Consider the following 21,219-nt stretch of genomic DNA (forward strand, 5'->3'; position numbering starts at 1 on the left):
ACCCCCACTCATACCACCACCACCACCACCACCACCACCACCACCACCCCCACTCATACCACCACCACCAGCCCCACAACCATCACCACCACCACCAGCCCCACAACCATCACCACCACCACCAGCCCCACAACCATCACCACCACCACCAGCCCCACAACCATCACCACCACCACCAGCCCCACAACCATCACCACCACCACCAGCCCCACAACCATCACCACCACCACCAGCCCCACAACCATCACCACCACCACCAGCCCCACAACCATCACCACCACCACCAGCCCCACAATCATCACCACTACCACCAGCCCCACAACCATCACCACCACCACCAGCCCCACAATCATCACCACTACCACCAGCCCCACAACCATCACCACCACCACCAGCTCCACAACCATCACCACCACCACCAGCCCCACAATCATCACCACCACCACCAGCCCCACAACCATCACCACCACCACCAGCCCCACAACCATCACCACCACCACCAGCCCCACAACCATCACCACCACTACCACCACCAGCCCCACAACCATCACCACCACCACCACCAGCCCCACAACCATCACCACCACTACTCAGCTGTCATCATACCAAGGCCGTTTTTTCTAAGAGTCTGCGAGAAATAGACTTGTTACTGGATTGCCGAACCCCTCACCAGAAGTCACCAGTTGCATACGAAGACTTACCAAGTATAAGAACTGCCTTTAAATATATCAACAAAGAGTCTTCCAGGATCTTGTATAATACTGATATGACCAATTCTGGAATATGCGACACAAGCGTGGAGTAGTTATCTCGTTAAACTCAAAACCAAGCTGGGGAAGGTACAGAGGTATGCCACCAGACTAGTCCCAGAGGTGAGAGGTATGAGTTACGAGGAAAGATTTAAAGGAGTTGAAACTCACGTCACTAGACGAAACGAAACAAGGTAGAGATGTTCACTGCATAGAAACCACTGAAGGTAATTCATAGGGCAGACTATTATGCATGGTTAGTACACGAACAATGGGAGACAGCTGGCACCTAAGTACCTAAATGAGCCACAAAGGTATTAAAATATTTTTGTAATTGTCAGGAGAGTGAACTAATGGAATTCGGTAGTGAAGTGATGGAGACAATCTGCACGCACACACACACACACACACACACACACACACACACACACACACACACACACACACACACACACACACACACACACACTGACGCAGTCTGTACTTTCTCACCACACACATGATGCTGACACCATGTGTGTATTTCGTAGCTCAGGTAGCCTCCCTGGCCACGGAGCTGCCTGTGTTGGTAAAGTTCTTCACGTGTATTTCAACACATGGATATCCACAGATGAATGTAGAGCATGTATATACATGTATATGATTTATATGTATTAATCCACCAAGCCTAGCCACCACCTCCTCTCTCGAATCCATAGATTACTCGCGGGTAAACATCTCAGACTACCACCACTACCACCCCTATCATCACAACCACCACCACCACCACAGCAGAAGCTGGTGGCGCTCCATAACCTGTTCGAAACATATCGCCCCTGTTCCCACAACCCCTCACCGAACACCGCCCCCCCCCCCACCAGTTAACAGGTCCATACATTAATTACTAACAATTTCGAGGCAGGTTGTGACGTTATGTGCAGTGTTGGCAACCCGCTCTTGCACAAGACAGCACACATATGACTTATTGGTTATAGTCACCATTTCGCTTACAAATAAGTATATATGTGACAAACTTCAAGCCATATTTTTTTTCAAGGCACTAACTTTTCCTCTCAGTTTTATTAAACAATAGAGATTTTATACAAAATTTGACAAAATCCTGAGTTACTTTACAATTTATTTAAATATTTTAGTTTTGTTTTATTATTTTTATAAAACTGTAATATCAATATAGCTATAGGTTCAGTACTAATTGTAATATCTTAACATACTAAGGTTAGGTTAGGTTGTGACTTTCTATTCAGCTTTTCAAGGTAAACTCAAATATTCACAATAAATTAGTATGCCACATATGCACTTATTCATAAGCAAGATATTGACTATAAGTAAGTGCGAGAAAGGGTTGGTGTTGGATATGTTGGTACATCTTGTGACTGTGTGAGTTGGTAAGTTGACACACACGTGGCTGATTTGACATGAACACACCTAGTGTCCCGTGACACAAATGGATTTGTTCATTAGTGTCACGTGTGTGTGTTTACTATTTGCATCTGCAGGATCTAGCTGTTAGCTATTGGACCCCGCCTTCCTAACCGTCATTTGACTAATGTACCGACTCCCAATCTATTTATCCTGTATTATATCTACTATATATGCCTCTCTCTCTCTCTCTCTCTCTCTCTCTCTCTCTCTCTCTCTCTCTCTCTCTCTCTCTATCCCTCCTATCTTCCAATCTTTCTCTACCTTTCTCCTCCTCCTCACCTCTCTCTTCCCCACTGCCAGTCGTGGCGGGTGGAATGTGCTCAACGAAGGGGTCAACCCAGCATTGAACGCACAGTTGATGGCACCATGAACCCAAAATATGAGAGCTAGAATTATTTGGAAACATTTTACGTAATCAGCGCGTAAAGTTTTACGATACGGCAGAAATAATAATAATTCAGTGTAGAGTAATAATGGCATCATGGGGGTACGTTTGTCACAGTGTTACGTGGCATTCTTTTCTTTGATGTCAGTCTCGACCCGCTCATGTTGGGCATGTACCCAACAACAATTACTGGGAACAATTGTCCTTCGACATCAGAGAGAGATATTTCACTAATAAATAGATTGGACGGTAAAGCGACGTTCTCACTTCATGCAGGTCGGCGTTCAATCCCCGACCGTACAAGTGGTTGGGCACCAATTAAACGTCCCATCCCAAATTATTATCCTGACCCTTTCCAAGTGCTACTAGGTCATAATGGCTTGGCGCTTTCTCGTGATAGTTCCATTCCCTTATAGATTAATGAATATGTATGTGTATATTTATTAACGGTGAATGTCATTAATTCACTTTAAACGGACATTACACACGGAGGCTGCCATATATCGTATCCAACTGTTTGTTTTTATGAATGCAAACACTATTGCAAACACCTGTTGTTTGTTGAGTGTTTGGCGGTCCTCGTGTAGGGCTCAGCTTGGGAGCAATAGTTTGTTTGTACTAGTATAACCGTGCTTGTGATTCAGCTACAGCTGTTGTTGTTGTTATAGATTCAGCAACTCTGAACAAGTTCCAAGTAGCACGGGCTATGGTGAGCCCGTAGAGAGCTACAGCTCCCGACCCCTGACTTTTTATGGGCCCGTACGCACACCTCACTGCTTGTACTCACCTAGTTGTGCTTGTGGGGGTTGAGCTCTGGCTCTTTGGTCCCGCCTCTCAACTGTCAATCAACTGGTGTACAGATTTCTGAGCCTACTGGGCTCTATCATATCTACATTTGAAACTGTGTATGGAGTCAGCCTCCACCACATCACTGCCTAATGCATTCCATCCGTTAACTACTCTGACTCTGAAAAAGTTCCTTCTAACGTCCCTGTGGCTCATGTGGGTACTCAGTCTCCACCTGTGTCCCCTTGTGTGCGTGTGTGTGTGTGACTGTGTGCGTGTGTGACTGTGTGCGTGTGTGACTGTGTGCGTGTGTGACTGTGTGCGTATGAGACTGTGTGCGTGTGAGACTGTGTGCGTGTGTGACTGTGTGTGTGTGTGTGACTGTGTGTGTGTGTGTGTGTGTGTGTGTGTGTGTGTGTGTGTGTGTGTGTGTGACTGTGTGTGTGTGTGTGACTGTGTGTGCGTGTGTGACTGTGTGTGCGTGTGTGACTGTGTGTGCGTGTGTGACTGTGTGTGCGTGTGACTGTGTGTGCGTGTGACTGTGTGTGCGTGTGACTGTGTGTGCGTGTGACTGTGTGTGTGTGTGATTGTGTGCGTGTGTGATTGTGTGCGTGTGTGATTGTGTGCGTGTGTGACTGTGTGCGTGTGTGACTGTGCGTGTGTGACTGTGTGCGTGTGTGTTTACTAGTTGTGTTTACTAGTTGTGTTTTTGCGGGGGTTGAGCTTTGCTCTTTCGGCCCGCCTCTCAACTGTCAATCAACTGTTTACTAACTACTTTTTTTTTCCCACACCACACACACACACACACCCCAGGAAGCAGCCCGTGACAGCTGACTAACTCCCAGGTACCTATTTACTGCTAGGTAACAGGGGCACTTAGGGTGAAAGAAACTTTGCCCATTTGTTTCTGCCTCGTGCGGGAATCGAACCCGCGCCACAGAATTACGAGTCCTGCGCGCTATCCACCAGTGTGACTGTGTGACTGTGTAGACTGTGTAGACTGTGTGACTGTGTGCGTGTGTGTGCATGTGTGTGCGTATGTGTGTGTGTGTGTGTGCGTGTGTGTGTGTGTGTGTGTGTGTGTGTGTGTGTGTGTGTGTGTGTGTGTGTGTGTGTGTGTGTGTGTGTGTGTGTACTCACCTAGTTGTACTCACCTAGTTGTGTTTGCGGGGGTTGAGCTCTGGCTCTTTGGTCCCGCCTCTCAACCGTCAATCAACAGGTCTACAGATTCCTGAGCCTATCGGGCTCTGTCATATCTACACTTGAAACTGTGTATGGAGTCAGCCTCCACCACATCACCCCCTAATGCATTCCATTTGTCAACCACTACATGTGTGTGTGCATGTGAGTGCGTACGTGTGCTCGCCAATGTATTGTGACAGGAGTAGGTGTGGCCGAGGTATCCCGTCTCCTTCACATAATTTATTATAAATATGTCTGAAGTATTGAGTAGTTGACTCCACGCGTCCCCCCCCCCACACCTCTCTCTGGGGCCATGCGCTCCCTCAATCCACCTGCTTGTTGGTGTTGGTGTAGTGTTGTGTTCTGAACACCGCTGTTGGTGACCCTCTTGTAGGTATTTTGAGCCTCTCTAGCCATTCTAAGTGCATCTATAGCCATTCCAGGTGCATTTAGCCATTCTAAGTGCATCTATAGCCATTCTAGGTGCATTTAGTCATTCTAAGTGCATATATAGCCATTCCATGTGCATTTAGCCATTCTAAGTGCATCTATAGCCATTCTAGGTGCATTTAGCCATTCTAAGTGCATATATGGCCATTCCAGGTGCATTTAGCCATTCTAAGTGCATATATAGCCATTCCAGGTGCATTTAACCATTCTAAGTGCATCTATAGCCATTCTAGGTGCATTTAGCCATTCCAAGTGCATCTATAGCCATTCTAGGTGCATTTAGCCATTCCAAGTGCCTCTAGCCATTTATCACAGTTTATAATTCACGAAAGTACTTTCTTGCGTATACTGGTATTGTTCTACGACCTGTTATGTTTCTACAGGTGCGAGCATCGTGATACAGCTGTGTGTTGTATTAAAATGGTTGTAGGTCTGAACACCATCCTACACCTGTGTGTTCCAGTTTAGTTAAATGTGCCACATGTTCTGAATAATTGTTTAGCCTTATTTTATCACAAATTATTTAACTCTGGTAACAGTTGCCGGAATATGATATGATTTCCTCTCTGCAATATTTATATATTTTAATACATTATATAAATAACAAATTGAAAGTCGAGACAATAGATATAAATTGGATAAGTTTAGATACAGGAAAGACTTGGGTAAATACTGGTTTGGAAAGGTCAGGTTTGTTGATTTGTGCAACAAATTATCGGGTAACATAACAGACGTGGGATCACCGGGTTGTTTCAAGCGTAGGTTAGACCCATGAGTGAGTTTGGGGTGGATATAAATACCTGTCCCATACGAGCCAACACACCATCTGTGTTTCCATTCGTTCTTATATTCTTATGTTGTTCTGTATTGAGTTACTCCTGTATCCTTTTTATCGAATTATCTCAAGTTTCCTTATCAAGTTTCGTTGTTTGTCATATAGCGACATACAAGTCCGGCTCACAAGCCTAGCTAGTTATTCAGGGCAACTTATATATTTTAAGTAAGTTAGGTAAGGTAAGATGAGGCTATGTGAGGTAAAATGAGGCTATGTGAGATAAGATAAGACTGAGACAAGCGAGGAATTATACAACTTCTATATAAATGTTAATTTTCAACTCGACAAAAAAAGCTCCGAAGGGGAATTTTTTTGGTATTCTATTTTATGACAAAGTTGTTTGAGAAGGTTGAAGATATATTTGTATATAATGAGTGTGCGTGTGTGGGATATTTGTATTAAATTCTATCTTGTATATCTTCATATGTGTGTCAACATGATTTCCAACACACTCATCAAGCCAGCCAACACACACACACGGACAATACCCGCACACCTGAGAGCCAGGTCTGCACACGTGCCAATAAGCAGCAGCACATTGCACGACCACTCCTAAGAGTGAGGCCCCACACAGCCACTCCTAAGAGTGAGGCCCCACACAGCCACTCCTAAGAGTGAGGCCCCACGCAGCCACTCCTAAGAGTGAGGCTCCACGCAGCCACTCCTAAGAGTGAGGCCCCACACAGCCACTCCTAAGAGTGAGGCCCCACACAGCCACTCCTAAGAGTGAGGCCCTACTAACACCCCCGCTCTTCCTCCCCCAGGGCCGGACTTCTGGGGCCTGATCAACCCAGACTGGAGCCTGTGCAGCAAGGGGCGGCGCCAGAGCCCTATAGATATAGACCCGGCTCGCCTCCTCTACGACCCCAACCTCCGCCTCCTCCATGTTGACAAACACAGGGTCAGTGTCCTTGTTATGGTGGCTATTATGTGTTTTTGTTGCGCTCTTGTTGGTGCTGACTGTAGATTGACTGTCCTTGTTGTCTTCTTGTTGACAATAGATTGTACTTGTTATGCTGGTGATTGAAAGGTATCTTTGTTGTAATTGATTTTGCTGACTGTAATTATATAATTATTAGAAAAATATGCTTAAAAGTACCTTAGATGAGTACTGCACTCACCCCCACCACCCACTACATCAGACCTGGACCCCCAACCCCCGCAGGAGTGTAGGAGCGGACCCCTCCCCCACTGACTCTTTGCTCTGCCCCCCACAGGTGTCAGGGAGCCTGGAGAACACAGGTCACAGCGTGGTGCTGACCCTGGACGGGGGCAAGACCCCCATCAACGTGACCGGAGGACCCCTCTCCTACCGCTACCAGCTCACAGAGGCACATCTCCGCTACGGCATTGTCGACCTCTTGGGCTCCGAGCACACCATCAACGGCAGAGCCTTCCCCGCTGAGGTGGGTCCTTAGGGTGGGCAGGGTGGGCAGGGTGCTCGGGGTGGGCAGGGTGGGCAGGGTGCTCGGGGTGGGCAGGGTGCTCGGGGTGGGCAGGGTGCTTGGGATGGGTAAGGAAGGGAGAGGGGTGCTTGGGGTAGGCAAGGAGGGCAGGCTGGGCAAGAAGGGCAGGGGTATAAGGGAGGGCAGTGTTTTATGGGAAAGAATGTACTCAACTAACTGGTCTCACATATAGGTGAGACCAGCTAGGTGAGTACACTTTAGGTGACTATATCTAGGCGACTACAACTAGGTGAGCACAGCTAGGTGAACACAGCCAGGCAAGTACAGAGAGGTGAACAGGCTCACGACCCTCGCGTGCGCGCAGGCACACAGTTTGTCAGTAGTGTGTCAGTATTCACCAAGACCTTACACCCTAACACTACGGGAAGCACAGTACACATACTTTTCAAGAAAGTCAGACATCAACCTTGTCCCTGGCTCCGAGGAGCAGCTCCGAGGAGCAGCTCCGAGGAGCAGCCCAGAGGAGCAGCCCAGAGGAGCAGCCCAGAGGAGCAGCTCCGAGGAGCAGCTCTGAGAAGCAGCTCTGAGGAGCAGCTCTGAGGAGCAGCTCTGAGGAGCAGCCCTGAGGAGCAGCCCTGAGAAGCAGCTCTGAGGAGCAGCTCTGAGGAGCAGCTCCGAGGAGCAGCTCTGAGGAGCAGCTCTGAGAAGCAGCTCTGAGGAGCAGCTCCGAGGAGCAGCTCTGAGGAGCAGCTCTGAGAAGCAGCTCTGAGGAGCAGCTCTGAGGAGCAGCTCTGAGGAGCAGCCCTGAGGAGCAGCCCTGAGGAGCAGCCCTGAGAAGCAGCTCTGAGGAGCAGCTCTAAGGAGCAGCTCCGAGGAGCAGCCCTGAGGAGCAGCTCTGAGGAGCAGTCCTGAGGAGCAGCCCTGAGGAGCAGCTCCGAGGAACAGCTCCGAGGAGCAGCCCTGAGGAGCTGCTCTGAGGAGCAGCCCTGAGGAGCAGCTCCGAGGAACAGCTCCGAGGAGCAGCCCTGAGGAGCTGCTCTGAGGAGCAGTCCTGAGGAGCAGCTCTGAGGAGCAGCTCTGAGAAGCAGCTCTGAGGAGCAGCTCTGAGGAGCAGTTCTGAGGAGCAGGCCTGAGAAGCAGCTCTGAGGAGCAGCCCTGAGAAGCAGCTCTGAGGAGCAGCCCTGAGAAGCAGCTCTGAGGAGCAGCCCTGAGAAGCAGCTCTGAGGAGCAGCCCTGAGAAGCAGCTCCGAGGAGCAGCTCCGAGAACTCGCACCTAGCACGTCGCGGAGGAAGGCTGGTACAAATATATTTATTAACGGTGATACTCATTCTTTTATTCATTAAATTAAAATTATTAATAATCATTAAATTATTTATTTGTGCGTGTGTCATTTTCCACGCAAAAATATCTGTCGAGATTCATTACATCCCGGCCTGCAGCGATAGTTTGGTTGTTTGGTGCTCTCTCTCTCTCTCACTCTCTCTCACTCTCTCTCACTCTCTCACTTATCTACACAATCGTCGCCTTCTCCCATCACTGAACACAATACATTGTGTATGCTTTCATTTTTCCCCTCGCTCTTGTCTCCCCTCTTCTCTCTCCCCTCCGCCCCCTTGTCGACGGTCCCCTCTCTCCCCCTTTCCTGCCAGCTCTCCCCTCACTGCCCCTGGCGGCGCCGTGAGCCCTCCACTTGTCATGTCACGGAGGGAGGGCAGAGGAGGGGCGGAGTAATGATTTATGCTCTTGACAGCGTTGGGGACCCCCTCTGACGTGTAATGACGCCCCCACACCCCCACTACCCCCATCCACCCCCACTGGCCACGACTATTCCCACGGAGCCCTACTGACCCCTATCGACCCTCCTCTAACCCCACCGGCCTCCACTAACCCCAACCATCCCCACAGACTCGATCTTCCCCCACCCCTACCCCTCACAGACTCGTCCTCCCTCCACCCCCACACCCCACAGACTCGACCTTCCCCCACCCCCACCCTCCACAGACTCGACCTCCCCCCCCACTCCCATCCCTCACAGACTCGACCCCCCCCTCCCCGTCCCCACAGACACGACACACACACAAGGTGTCAACAGACAGAGGAAACCTTGCACAAACCAAACAGAAAGACCCAGCCAGGGATTGATGACATCAACCATGTCTACCCAAGACTACATCAACCACGCTTCATCGGTGGAGTTTGCTCCAGTGCTCGAAATAAAGATATATTCAAGACCTATTATAGAAGGGAGACATGATTACACATAGAAATTCTAAAAAGGAAATTGATAGCGCTGCCAAAGACGGACTATGCAGCACGGGCGGTACACCAACAAGAGGACACAGCTAGAAATTAAATTCACAAATGAGTTACAGGAACATTAGAAATAATTGGTTCAGCGCCAGAAAGGTGAATGCATAGAGTGCAGTGTAGTGGTGTAGGCAGACGTCGGCCACAGTTATAACTGTAGACAGACTTGAGGTTACCTTGAGGTGCTTCCGGGGCTTAGCGTCCCCGCGGCCCGGTCGTGACTGAGCGTAACAGTCCCACGAAACTGTACACGAGTTCATCTTAGATTAAAAGGTGGCAGCAGATAGCGAAAGCTTAACCCCTGAAAACACAGTTGGGTAAGTTGGTAAGTAAACACGTGAGCATCGCCCACCCCCTATTTCCGGTTACCCCGTGTGTGTGTGTGTGTGTGTGTGTGTGTGTGTGTGTGTGTGTGTGTGTGTGTGTGTGTGTGTGTGTGTGCCGGGCGTGGCACTGGTGTGAGAGTGGGGGGCGTGGCACTCTAGTCCCCGCTACAAGTAGCGTAGCAATATCCTTCCATACACAAAATTTAATAAAAACAAAAACAAAAATTGCACTGTTGCCTTTATCTTACAAAACACAGGCAACCGTTAGGAGCCAGAACACGCATGACGCCTCCCAAGCCCTGTGTGGGGTGCTCACACACACACACACACACACACACACACACACACACACCCACACACACACACACACACACACACACACACACACACACACACACACACACACACGTCTCGCGGTAGAGCCGACAGCGTCCAGGATTCGCCGTCCACGGACCCGGAATCAAATTCTACGCCGAAACAGAAACATATAGGCAGAGCTTTTTTCACCTGATCACTCTGTTCACCTAGCAATAAGTAGGTACATGGGATTTAGACCGTTTCTGCGGACTGCATCGTGGGGATGAGTTTGTAGGAGAGACATACATGTAGTAGATATGATAGAGAAACATAACATGAAAGTCGGTACATGAGACAACAGACGCTTAGAAAGGCGGAGTCCAAGAGCCAACAGATTCTGCAGGTGCAAATAGTATATACAAATTGTAAATATAAATACACACATGATGCAAAATTAATGAGAAAAGTAGAGACAGGTTTTAAGATACTCCAAGATGTCTTAGACACGCTGCAAAGCTGGTCCGAGAAATGGCTACTAGATTTCAACGCCAGCAAGAGTAAGGTGATGATAATGGGAATAAGTACCTGGGAAACTACCTCACTGTAACGAGCCTGGGAGTGGATATAACACTAAGCCTAACTCCGGAGGCTCATATAAATACGATAACATCAGCAGCATACTCTACACCAGCAAACATCAGAACATCATTCAGGAACCTAAATACGAAGTCGTTTAGCTGTCGTCTGCCAATCGTGGAGCCCCACCTCAAAAAAAAAAACACAAAGAAAGTTGAAAAGGTACAAAGGTTAGGACCGAGGCTCGTCCCTGAACAGTCAGACAGAGGATATGAATGAACACAGAGCCAGACCTAACGTCACTAGAAAATAAAAAAATATATATAACTGGGCTAAAAAAAATATATAGAGCCGTGTAAAAATAATTCTGGGAATTGACAAAAGAGGAAAGATTTTCACAATGGATAGTAATATAACAAGATTGATGGAAGCTTGTGATTTAGGTAAGTCATAGAAATATGTTTTTTATATTAACGTAATAGTGAGAAAGTCAAAGGAACAGAAGAAGGTTATGAAGACCAGCTTCTGTTATGATATTAGAGTTAGATAAGATATGTAAATAGGTTGTAAATCATTGCATTTGACACCCGCTGGCTGGTGAGGCGGGGTCTAAGAGCCACAGCTTGGTCTTGCAGCCACAAATAGATGACTACCAATAGGTACGTACACACATACACATGTACAGAGATCAAAGGCACACATATTTGCATACATACATGTACACAAATACATGAGTATATACATATGAACATACATATACATGTGTGTGTACATGTATAAATACATTCACCACAACAACTCTACAAACATAAAAGGTAAAAGATGAATTTAGACAACTCCTTTGAACCCGGAATTAATATTCATTTGCAAATCACTTTTCAAAGGGGCAAAGAGCAAGCCATCCCTGAAACAATTCATGACGAAATTCCGAAAAACACAAAAACATACATTTATATACATATATTACAATGTATATAAATGTATGTTTATATTTCAATGTATATTTTCAATTACGAAAATAAACACCTGAAGAACACTGTGACAATCTCAGACCAAAAAGAAAGGATTAATACAGGAATTTCCTTAAGTACTTCCGTATTTCATAATGCATCTTCAGAAGGATCCATCTGAAGCTGTATTATTAAATATGAAAGTACTTAAGGAAATTCTTGTCTTAATTCTTCCTTCGTAGTCCGGATATGTATATATACATAAATAATATACATTATATATGTATATATACATATCCTCCACACTGTATACATATATATGTATACATATGTAAAAGGTGACAAAGGCGAAAAGCCGGCTTGCATCACCTGTGGGTGGCAGCGGTGCACCGTCCCTCTTGCAACACTTGCAATTCAGGAGTTAACGATTAGAGGGACGACCATCCCTTGAGGGAGAGGACGTGGGGGGAGAGGACGTTTGTGGGAGAGAGGACGTGTGGGAGAGAGAGAGTGTTGTGGGAGAGTGTTGTGGGAGAGAGGACGTGGGGGGGAGGACGTGTGTGGGAGAGAGGACGTGTGGGAGAGAGTGTTGTGGGAGAGAGGACGTGGGGGGGGAAGACGTGTGTGGGAGAGAGGACGTGTGGGAGAGAGTGTTGTGGGAGAGAGGACGTGGGGGGGGAGACGTGTGTGGGAGAGAGGACGTGTGGGAGAGAGTGTTGTGGGAGAGAGGACGTGGGGGGGGAAGACGTGTGTGGGAGAGAGGACGTGTGGGAGAGAGTGTTGTGGGAGAGAGGACGTGGGGAAGAAGAGGGATGTGGCAGTCATAACGGATTATTGACATGTAATTGGTGGTTGTAAATATTTTACACACATCCATCACACGTGAGGAAGGCAGGGGGGGGGGGGCCGAGCAGGGCGTGGGGGGGGCCGAGCAGGGCGGGGGGGGGGCCGAGCAGGGCGGGGGGGGGGGGGAGCAGGATTATCTGGGGAAGTAGCCTACCTTGAGGTGCTTCCGGGGCTTAGCGTCCCCGCGGCCCAGTCGTCGACCAGGCCTCCTCCAGGCCTACATAGAACACAGTGTACAAGACACAGTAAGAATGGGTGAGAGACTTGGGCTGGACGGTAGAGCAAAGGTCTCCTTTCATACAGGTCGGCGTTCAATCCCCGACCGTCCAGGTGCTTGTGCACCATTCCTTACCCACCGTCCCATCCCAACTCCTTATTCTGATCCCTTCCAAGTGCTATATAGTCGTAATGGTTTGGGGCTTTCTCCTGATAAATCCCTTCCCTTCAATACTCCCTCCAGCCACGGCAGGTATGGAGCCAGGTATGGAGCGAGGGAGGGAGAGGGAGGGGTGGGAGGGAGAGGGAGGGGTGGGAGAGCGAGTGTGGGAGGGAGATTAAGGAAGGAAGAGAGAGAGAATAAGACAGTTGTTTCCTACCAACAGCTGCAGATCTTCGGCTACAACTCTCAGCTCTACGCTAACTTCTCCCAGGCGCTGGACAAAGCTTACGGCATCGTCGGCATCTCCATTCTCATCCAGGTGGGTAGCCAGCTGTCACGGGGGGGGGAGGGGGGGGAGGGGGAGGGGGAGAGAGAGAGAGAGAGAGAGAGAGAGAGAGAGAGAGAGAGAGAGAGAGAGAGAGAGAGAGAGAGAGAGAGAGAGAGAGAGAGACAGAGAGAGAGAGAGAGAGAGAGGAGAGAGAGAGAGAGAGAGAGAGAGAGAGAGAGAGAGAGAGAGAGAGAGAGAGAGAGAGAGAGAGAGAGAGAGAGAGAGAGGGAGAGAGAGAGAGAGAGAGAGAGAGAGAGAGAGAGAGAGAGAGAGAGAGAGAGAGAGAGAGAGAGAGAGAGAGAGAGAGAGAGAGAGAGAGAGAGAGTGAGAGAGAGAGAGAGAGAGAGAGAGAGAGAGAGAGAGAGAGAGAGTGAGAGAGAGGGAGAGAGAGGGAGAGAGAGAGAGAGAGAGAGAGAGAGAGAGAGAGAGAGAGAGAGAGAGAGAGAGAGAGAGAGAGAGAGAGAGAGAGAGAGAGAGAGAGAGAGAGAGAGTGAGAGAGAGAGAGAGAGAGAGAGAGAGAGAGAGAGAGAGAGAGAGTGAGAGAGAGAGAGAGAGAGAGAGAGAGAGAGAGAGAGAGAGAGAGAGAGAGAGAGAGAGAGAGAGAGAGAGAGAGAGAGACAGAGAGAGAGAGAGAGAGAGAGAGAGAGAGAGAGAGAGAGAGAGAGAGAGAGAGAGAGAGAGAGAGAGAGAGAGAGAGAGAGAGAGAGAGAGAGAGAGAGAAGATGAACGGATTTAATGACTAATTGGGTTAAAAATTTAATTAACAGGCACTACAACAAATGCAATCTAGTTCTTACCCATGTGCGTGCTCGCGAGCGCACACACACACACACACACACACACACACACACACACACACACACATGGAGGCTAGAGAGACAGATGAGTCTTCAAGACTCATCTCTAAGACTCGTCTCGTAAGTCACGAGACTTACGCCATGTTTGTGTATAAATATAATTATTAAACAAATACAGACGGGGCCCAAGAGCAAGAGTCTGGCCCTATAAGCACAATTAGGTAGGTCCACACACCCGGGGGGGGCGGGGGTGCAGATTTAAGCAATCCTTTAGGTCAGATTAGCATGAGGCGAGAGTGACTGGGAGGGAACAAGGGAGTGAATGAGTATGTGAATGAGTAAATGAATGAACGATTGAATGAAGGAATGTAAGAGTACGTGAATGCGTGACTAACACACATGAACGTCCGTCTAAACATCAGTACTCAGGCACACAACGTGTGTACCGAGCATTCCTCCCTCATACTGTGTTTACAAATGGCATTATTAATCACTAGAATTACTACTTTTCGATAAGCTTTAAATTTCCTCTGACGCATTACATAAATGTTCTTCTGTGAGTCATACTCTGCTTAGACTGATTTAGCAACGTGGATAATGAGAGTTAGGACCACTAGCCAAGATAGCACCACCTCTAGCCTACCTAACACCGCCCCTAATTATTCTAACACCGCCCCTAATTATTCTAACACCGCCCCTTATTATTCTAACACCGCCCCTAATTATTCTAACACCGCCCCTAATTATTCTAACACCGCCCCTAATTATTCTAACACCGCCCCTAATTATTCTAACACCGCCCCTAAATCATTTAACAACACCCTAGCCACGCTAACATTAATAGATCACTAACGAGTGTCTCCTCGTGGACTACTGGCAGATCGGAGAGAGGTCCAACCCAGCGCTGAGCCAACTGACAGCAGGAGTGGACAAGATTAAGTATGTTGGTGAGTACTCAACCACACCACCTGCTGCCCTTCTCCTCATCCTCGTTACTCTTGATTTAAACATCAAGCTCCGCAGGTCTTGATGTTATATTTAAGTATCTTAGACCCATATATACTTATGTTTGTGTATTAGGTGAGTATGTATGTGCACTTTTGGTGATGTATAATTATAATTTCCTTTGAGTCAAATGACCAGCTCTCAGCCCGAGGCTCAGAGTTGGTCATTTGATTCATCATTTGTGTCATCTATGTGAAACTAAATGACCCACATCTCGTAAGATAGTTAGTCATACAGGAGCATGTGGTCAGTAGCTACCACTGGAGAGGAATGGATGTATTATGTGAATAAAATATTTTTTTATTAAGACATTTAGGTACATCTGCATTTGTGCAGCTGTCCTAGACTATATGAAGGGGAGTACAGTGTGTCAAAAAGCGAGCTACGTGATGCTAAAAAATCCCCATCACACAGGATGGTTAGTCGTACAGGGCCATGTGTTTAGTAGTCTGCACTGGCAGACATTGGGTGCACTATGAGGATATCTTCAAGAACACGAGAGTGAATAAAGTAATTGCAAAGCTCCAGGTTATTGAACTAAGCAAAGAGATTCTGGCACAACTCTACGGTCCCTGCTATCCATATTTAATTTACTAATACTTTACTTGTCACCATCCTGGCAGTAATAGTACGACTCGTCATAACAATGTTAAACACACACACACACACACACACACACACACACACACACACGCACACGCACACGCACACACACACACACACACACACACACACACACACACAATACATAAAACTTTAGCCTTTTACCCTCTAGTTAATTTTCATATGTCATTTACATATTTTGTAGTAATCATTACTGCAGCAATTTTACGAAAATTAACTATTTATTGCAGTCATTATTATTCAGGCTGGTGGAGGGCAGCTCCAGGGTGCTGGTGGGGCTGGTGGAGGGCAGCTCCAGGGTGCTGGTGGGGTTGGTGGAGGGCAGCTCCAGGGTGCTGGTGGGGCTGGTGGAGGGCAGCTCCAGGGTGCTGGTGGGGCTGGTGGAGGGCAGCTCCAGGGTGCTGGTGGGGCTGGTGGAGGGCAGCTCCAGGGTGCTGGTGGGGTTGGTGGAGGGCAGCTCCAGGGTGCTGGTGGAGGGCAGCTCCAGGGTGCTGGTGGGGCTGGTGGAGGGCAGCTCCAGGGTGCTGGTGGGGTTGGTGGAGGGCAGCTCCAGGGTGCTGGTGGGGCTGGTGGAGGGCAGCTCCAGGGTGCTGGTGGGGCTGGTGGAGGGCAGCTCCAGGGTGCTGGTGGGGCTGGTGGAGGGCAGCTCCAGGGTGCTGGTGGGGCTGGTGGAGGGCAGCTCCAGGGTGCTGGTGGGGCTGGTGGAGGGCAGCTCCAGGGTGCTGGTGGGGCTGGTGGAGGGCAGCTCCAGGGTGTTGGTGGGGCTGGTGGAGGGCAGCTCCAGGGTGCTGGTGGAGGGCAGCTCCAGGGTGCTGGTGGGGCTGGTGGAGGGCAGCTCCAGGGTGCTGGTGGGGCTGGTGGAGGGCAGCTCCAGGGGTGCTGGTGGGGTTGGTGGAGGGCAGCTCCAGGGTGTTGGTGGGGCTGGTGGAGGGCAGCTCCAGGGTGCTGGTGGGGCTGGTGGAGGGCAGCTCCAGGGTGCTGGTGGGGCTGGTGGAGGGCAGCTCCAGGGTGCTGGTGGTGTTGGTGGAGGGCAGCTCCAGGGGGCTGGTGGGGCTGGTGGAGGGCAGCTCCAGGGTGCTGGTGGGGCTGGTGGAGGGCAGCTCCAGGGTGCTGGTGGGGCTGGTGGAGGGCAGCTCCAGGGTGCTGGTGGGGCTGGTGGAGGGCAGCTCCAGGGTGCTGGTGGGGCTGGTGGAGGGCAGCTTCAGGGTGCTGGTGGGGCTGGTGGAGGGCAGCTCCAGGGTGCTGGTGGGGCTGGTGGAGGGCAGCTCCAGGGTGCTGGTGGGGCTGGTGGAGGGCAGCTCCAGGGTGCTGGTGGGGCTGGTGGAGGGCAGCTCCAGGGTGCTGGTGGTGTTGGTGGAGGGCAGCTCCAGGGTGCTGGTGGGGCTGGTGGAGGGCAGCTCCAGGTGGCTGGTGGAGGGCAGCCCCAGGGGGCTGATGGGGGATAGGATAGGGATAGGACCCCCCCCCCTGAACCATGACGTCATCTTTAGGGATAAGCCGCCCCCCCAGATCCATGACGTCATCATCACAGTCCCATAACCCCCCCCCCCCTTGAAGTGACGACACCCAGAGGCACATTACAGTTATCCCAGATTCGTGACGTCACCCGCAGGTGTATGACGTCATCCTCTGGTACATGACGCCCCCGGTAGAACCGTGACGTCATCCGCGATCCATGACGTCATGCTCGATCCATGACGTCAGCAGTATTATGTTTTCCCCCAAACGTTTTTCTGGGACTCGAACCATTGATTAGTTGTTCACACACACGCATTGGGTCAAAAACCTTACCCAAAAAATATTGGCATGGAGTTTTCCGGGTAGAAGATCAATGTGTTGGGAGGTAATGTGTATTACATGAATGACTAGAGGCGCCAGCAACTGCTCTCACCTCTGACCTTACACCCGTTCCAATGACCTTTTCTTTGTTGCGGAGAGCCTATAGTGACCTCTGATCACCGGCCCATGAGGACAATATCAAACAGGAGCCGGGTCACTGTGTGTTGATGTACCGCCTCAATACTGTTTTATTATCCAGTTCCACTTAAATGGATTTATATTTTTCAGTAATACTGTTTCGAAAAACGAGCACACGCATACACACACGCGCGCGCGCACACACACACACAACCTAAGCAATAGGAAGCAGAGAGTTACAGTGAGGGGTGAGACCTCAGATTGGCGTGAAGTCACCAGTGGAGTCCCACACCACAGGGCTAGGTACTCGGTCCTATCTTGTTTCTGATATACGTAAATGATCTCCCAGAGGGTATAGACTCATTCCTCTCAATGTTTGCTGACGACGCCAAAATTATGAGAAGGATTAAGACAGAGGAGGATTGCTTGAGGCTTCAAGACCTGGACAAGCTGCTGGAATGGTCGAACAAATGGTTGTTAGAGTTGAACCCAGGCAAATGTAATGTAATGAAGATAGAAGTAGGAAGCAGGAGACCAGATACAAGGTATCATTTGGGAGATGAAATACTTCAAGAGTCAGAGAGAAAGACCTGGGGGTTGATATCACGCCAGACCTGTCCCCTGAAGCTCATATCAAGAGGATAACATCAGCGGCATATGCCAGGTTGACTAACATAAGAACGGTCTTTAGAAACTTGTGTAAGGAATCTTTCAGAACCTTGTATACAACATATGTCAGACCAATCCTGGAGTATGCGGCTCCAGCATGGAGTTCATATCTAGTCAAGCATAAGACTAAACTGGAAAAGGTTCAAAGGTTTGCCACCATACTAGTACCCGAGCTGAGAGGCATGAGCTACGAGGAGAGACTACGGGAATAAAACCTCACGTCACTGGGAGACAGAAGAGTTAGGGGGGACATGATCACCACATTCGAAACTCTCAGAGGAATTGATAGGGTAGATAAAGACAGACTATTTAACACAAGGAGCACACGCACTAGAGGACACAGGTGGAAGCTGAGTACCCAAATGAGCCACAGAGACATTAGAAAGAACTTTTTTCAGAGTCAGAGTAGTAGACAAATGGAATGCATTAGGAAGTGATGTGATGGAGGCTGACTCCATACACAGTTTCAAGTGTAGATATGATAGAGTCCAGTAGCCTCAGGAACCTGTACATTAGTTGATTGACGGTTGAGTGGCGGAAGCAAAGAGCCAGAGCTCAACCCCCGCAAGCACAACTAGGTGAGTACAACTAGGTAAATACAGTGCCAGAGAGATTAGGGTGACTGTTGTATAATGTCTGTCAATATTACGGGAATTTCTAATTTGCCTCGTCTGTTTGATATTGTATGGGAGTATTCACCTAGTTGTACTCACCTGGTTGTGGTTGCGGGGATTGAGCTCTGGCTCTTTGGGCCCATCTCTCAACTATCAATCAACTGATTCCCCCCCCCCCACCCACCCCCCCACCCCCACACACACACAGGAAGCAGCTGTCTAACTCCCAGGTATCAATTTACTACTAGGACAACAGAGGCATCAGGATGAAAGAAACCCAAGCGTGTGTCAGTGCTTGCGTGCGTGTGTCAATGCTTGTGTGCGTGTGTCAGTGCTTGCGTGCGTGTGCCAATGCTTGTGTGCGTGTGTCATTGCTCTTGCGTGCGTGTGTCAAAGCTTGCGTGCGTGTGTCAGTGCTTGTGTGCGTATGTCAAAGCTTGTGTGCGTGAGTCAATGTTCGTGCGTGTCAATGCTTGCGTGCATGTGTCAATGCCTGTGTTCTTTAGACAAATGTCGAAAAGCAGTTCTGACGTTAGCCAGCCTCGCACACGCCGCCGATGATATTCTCTTGATGTTGGCTTCAAGAGACAGGTTCGGTATGATTAAATCCCTAGATGCTTCTCTCTGTCTGCATGCCTGGCTGTGCCAGTGTGAGTGCATGCATGTGTGTGCGTTGGTGCGAGAACGACTGATGCGTGCGTTCGTGAATGTGTGTTCGAAATATGTGTGTGTGTGTGTGTGTGTGTGTGTGTGTGTGTGTGTGTGTGTGTGTGTGTGTGTGAGTGTGTGTGTGTGTGTGTGTGTGTGTGTGTGTGTGAGTGTGTGTGTGTGTGTGTGTGTGTGTGTGTGAGTGTGTGTGTGTGTGTGTGTGTGTGTGTGAGTGTGTGTGTGTGTGTGTGAGTGTGTGTGTGTGTGTGTGTGTGTGTGTGTGTGTGTGTGTGTGTGTGTGTGTGTGTGTGTGTGTGTGTGTGTGTGTATAGGTTCAAGTCTCTAAGTCTTTTCTCCTTATTTCTTCCCGTCTATATGTTTGTTCATCTTTCTGAAATGTCTGTCTGTCTGTCTGTCTGTCTGTCTGTCTGTCTGTCTGTCTGTCTGTCTGTCTGTCTGTCGGTCTATGTGTCTGTCCATGTCTGTCTGTCTCTGGTTTAAGCTACAATCGTCAAATAATTGTTCCGGGATCTCCCTTTGTTGTGATGATGAAACTAATCTACCTGTGTGTGTGTGTGTGTGTGTGTGTGTGTGTGTGTGTGTGTGTGTGTGTGTGTGTGTGTGTGTGTGTGTGTGTGTGTGTGTGTTCATGTTTAAGCGTGCATTTGTGTTTGAGTGTATGCATATGAATTTGGATTATTGTTGTATGGATATATATATATATATATGTATGCATCGATATGTGGATGTATATGTATACATGTATATTTTCTACTGCTGCTCCAGACTTCCGGCGCTACAAATCCAATTAACATGAGTGGGAAATTAACATCATTAACAAACGTTTTGTAATACTATTTGTGCAACGTATACATATGTGTACATGTGTATGATCATGTATAAACCCATGAGCCATTCATTACTTCTTAGTAAGAACCCCATGATTGTATCTATGCATAAACATGTATAAATCCCGTATTAGCCAATGTATTAACCAGGTTAAGGAGATAACATGTGTTAGCCCATTAACCCATGTATTCACGTATGTATTATCCTATGTATTCCCCATATATTATTCCCATATGTATTACCCATGAATTTCTTAGGACAAATATGCTTTACCGAACCGTTGATAAATTATAAAGTTGAAAATGTGAAACGCAAATTGGCTGGAATTTTTTTATTATAGGAACGTAAGTTCGAGCCCACCGCATTACCCTATTCCACCGTATGTTCTCCAATTACATATACATATAATAAGTCATTTTAATAAGACACATTTCGTATCCAATTTTTTATCGAAGACTCATAACATTGTATTCAATACAGCGTTACCCTCGTTACAGCGGTCATGTAACTGATGTAACTATTACAAAAGTAATTTTCTTAGTTGTTAAACAAATTAAGTTTTTTTTTACCTCACGAACAATCTGCTGTGATCTGAAAGGTGAACTGAGACTCATTAAAGAATTCTCAGAATAGAGCTTTGTTAAACATTTATTTCTTAACAAGAGTATTCCTCCATCCCTCCACACACACACACACACACACACACACACACACACACACACACACACACACAGTACACACACACACACACACAGTACACACACACACACACACACACACACACACACACACACACAGTACACACACACACACACACACACACACACACACACACAGTACACACACACACACACACACACACACACACACA

The 21,219-nt window shown here is 48.4% G+C and overlaps 1 protein-coding gene across 1 annotated transcript in view; it reads left to right on the forward strand.

Moving 5' to 3' along the window:
• The first annotated feature begins 4,837 nt into the window (after positions 1-4,837).
• Positions 4,838-21,219, forward strand: part of LOC123753836 (carbonic anhydrase-related protein 10) — a 72,802-nt gene continuing 56,420 nt past the window's right edge. The window contains exons 1-5 of the mRNA XM_069311158.1: positions 4,838-4,862; positions 6,574-6,710; positions 7,027-7,215; positions 13,121-13,216; positions 14,903-14,969. Coding sequence (XP_069167259.1) covers positions 4,838-4,862; positions 6,574-6,710; positions 7,027-7,215; positions 13,121-13,216; positions 14,903-14,969 — 514 coding nt within the window. The remainder of the gene's footprint in view (positions 4,863-6,573; positions 6,711-7,026; positions 7,216-13,120; positions 13,217-14,902; positions 14,970-21,219) is intronic.

This window comes from Procambarus clarkii, chromosome 6 (assembly GCF_040958095.1).
Source record: "Procambarus clarkii isolate CNS0578487 chromosome 6, FALCON_Pclarkii_2.0, whole genome shotgun sequence".
Classification (NCBI taxonomy): domain Eukaryota; kingdom Metazoa; phylum Arthropoda; class Malacostraca; order Decapoda; family Cambaridae; genus Procambarus; species Procambarus clarkii.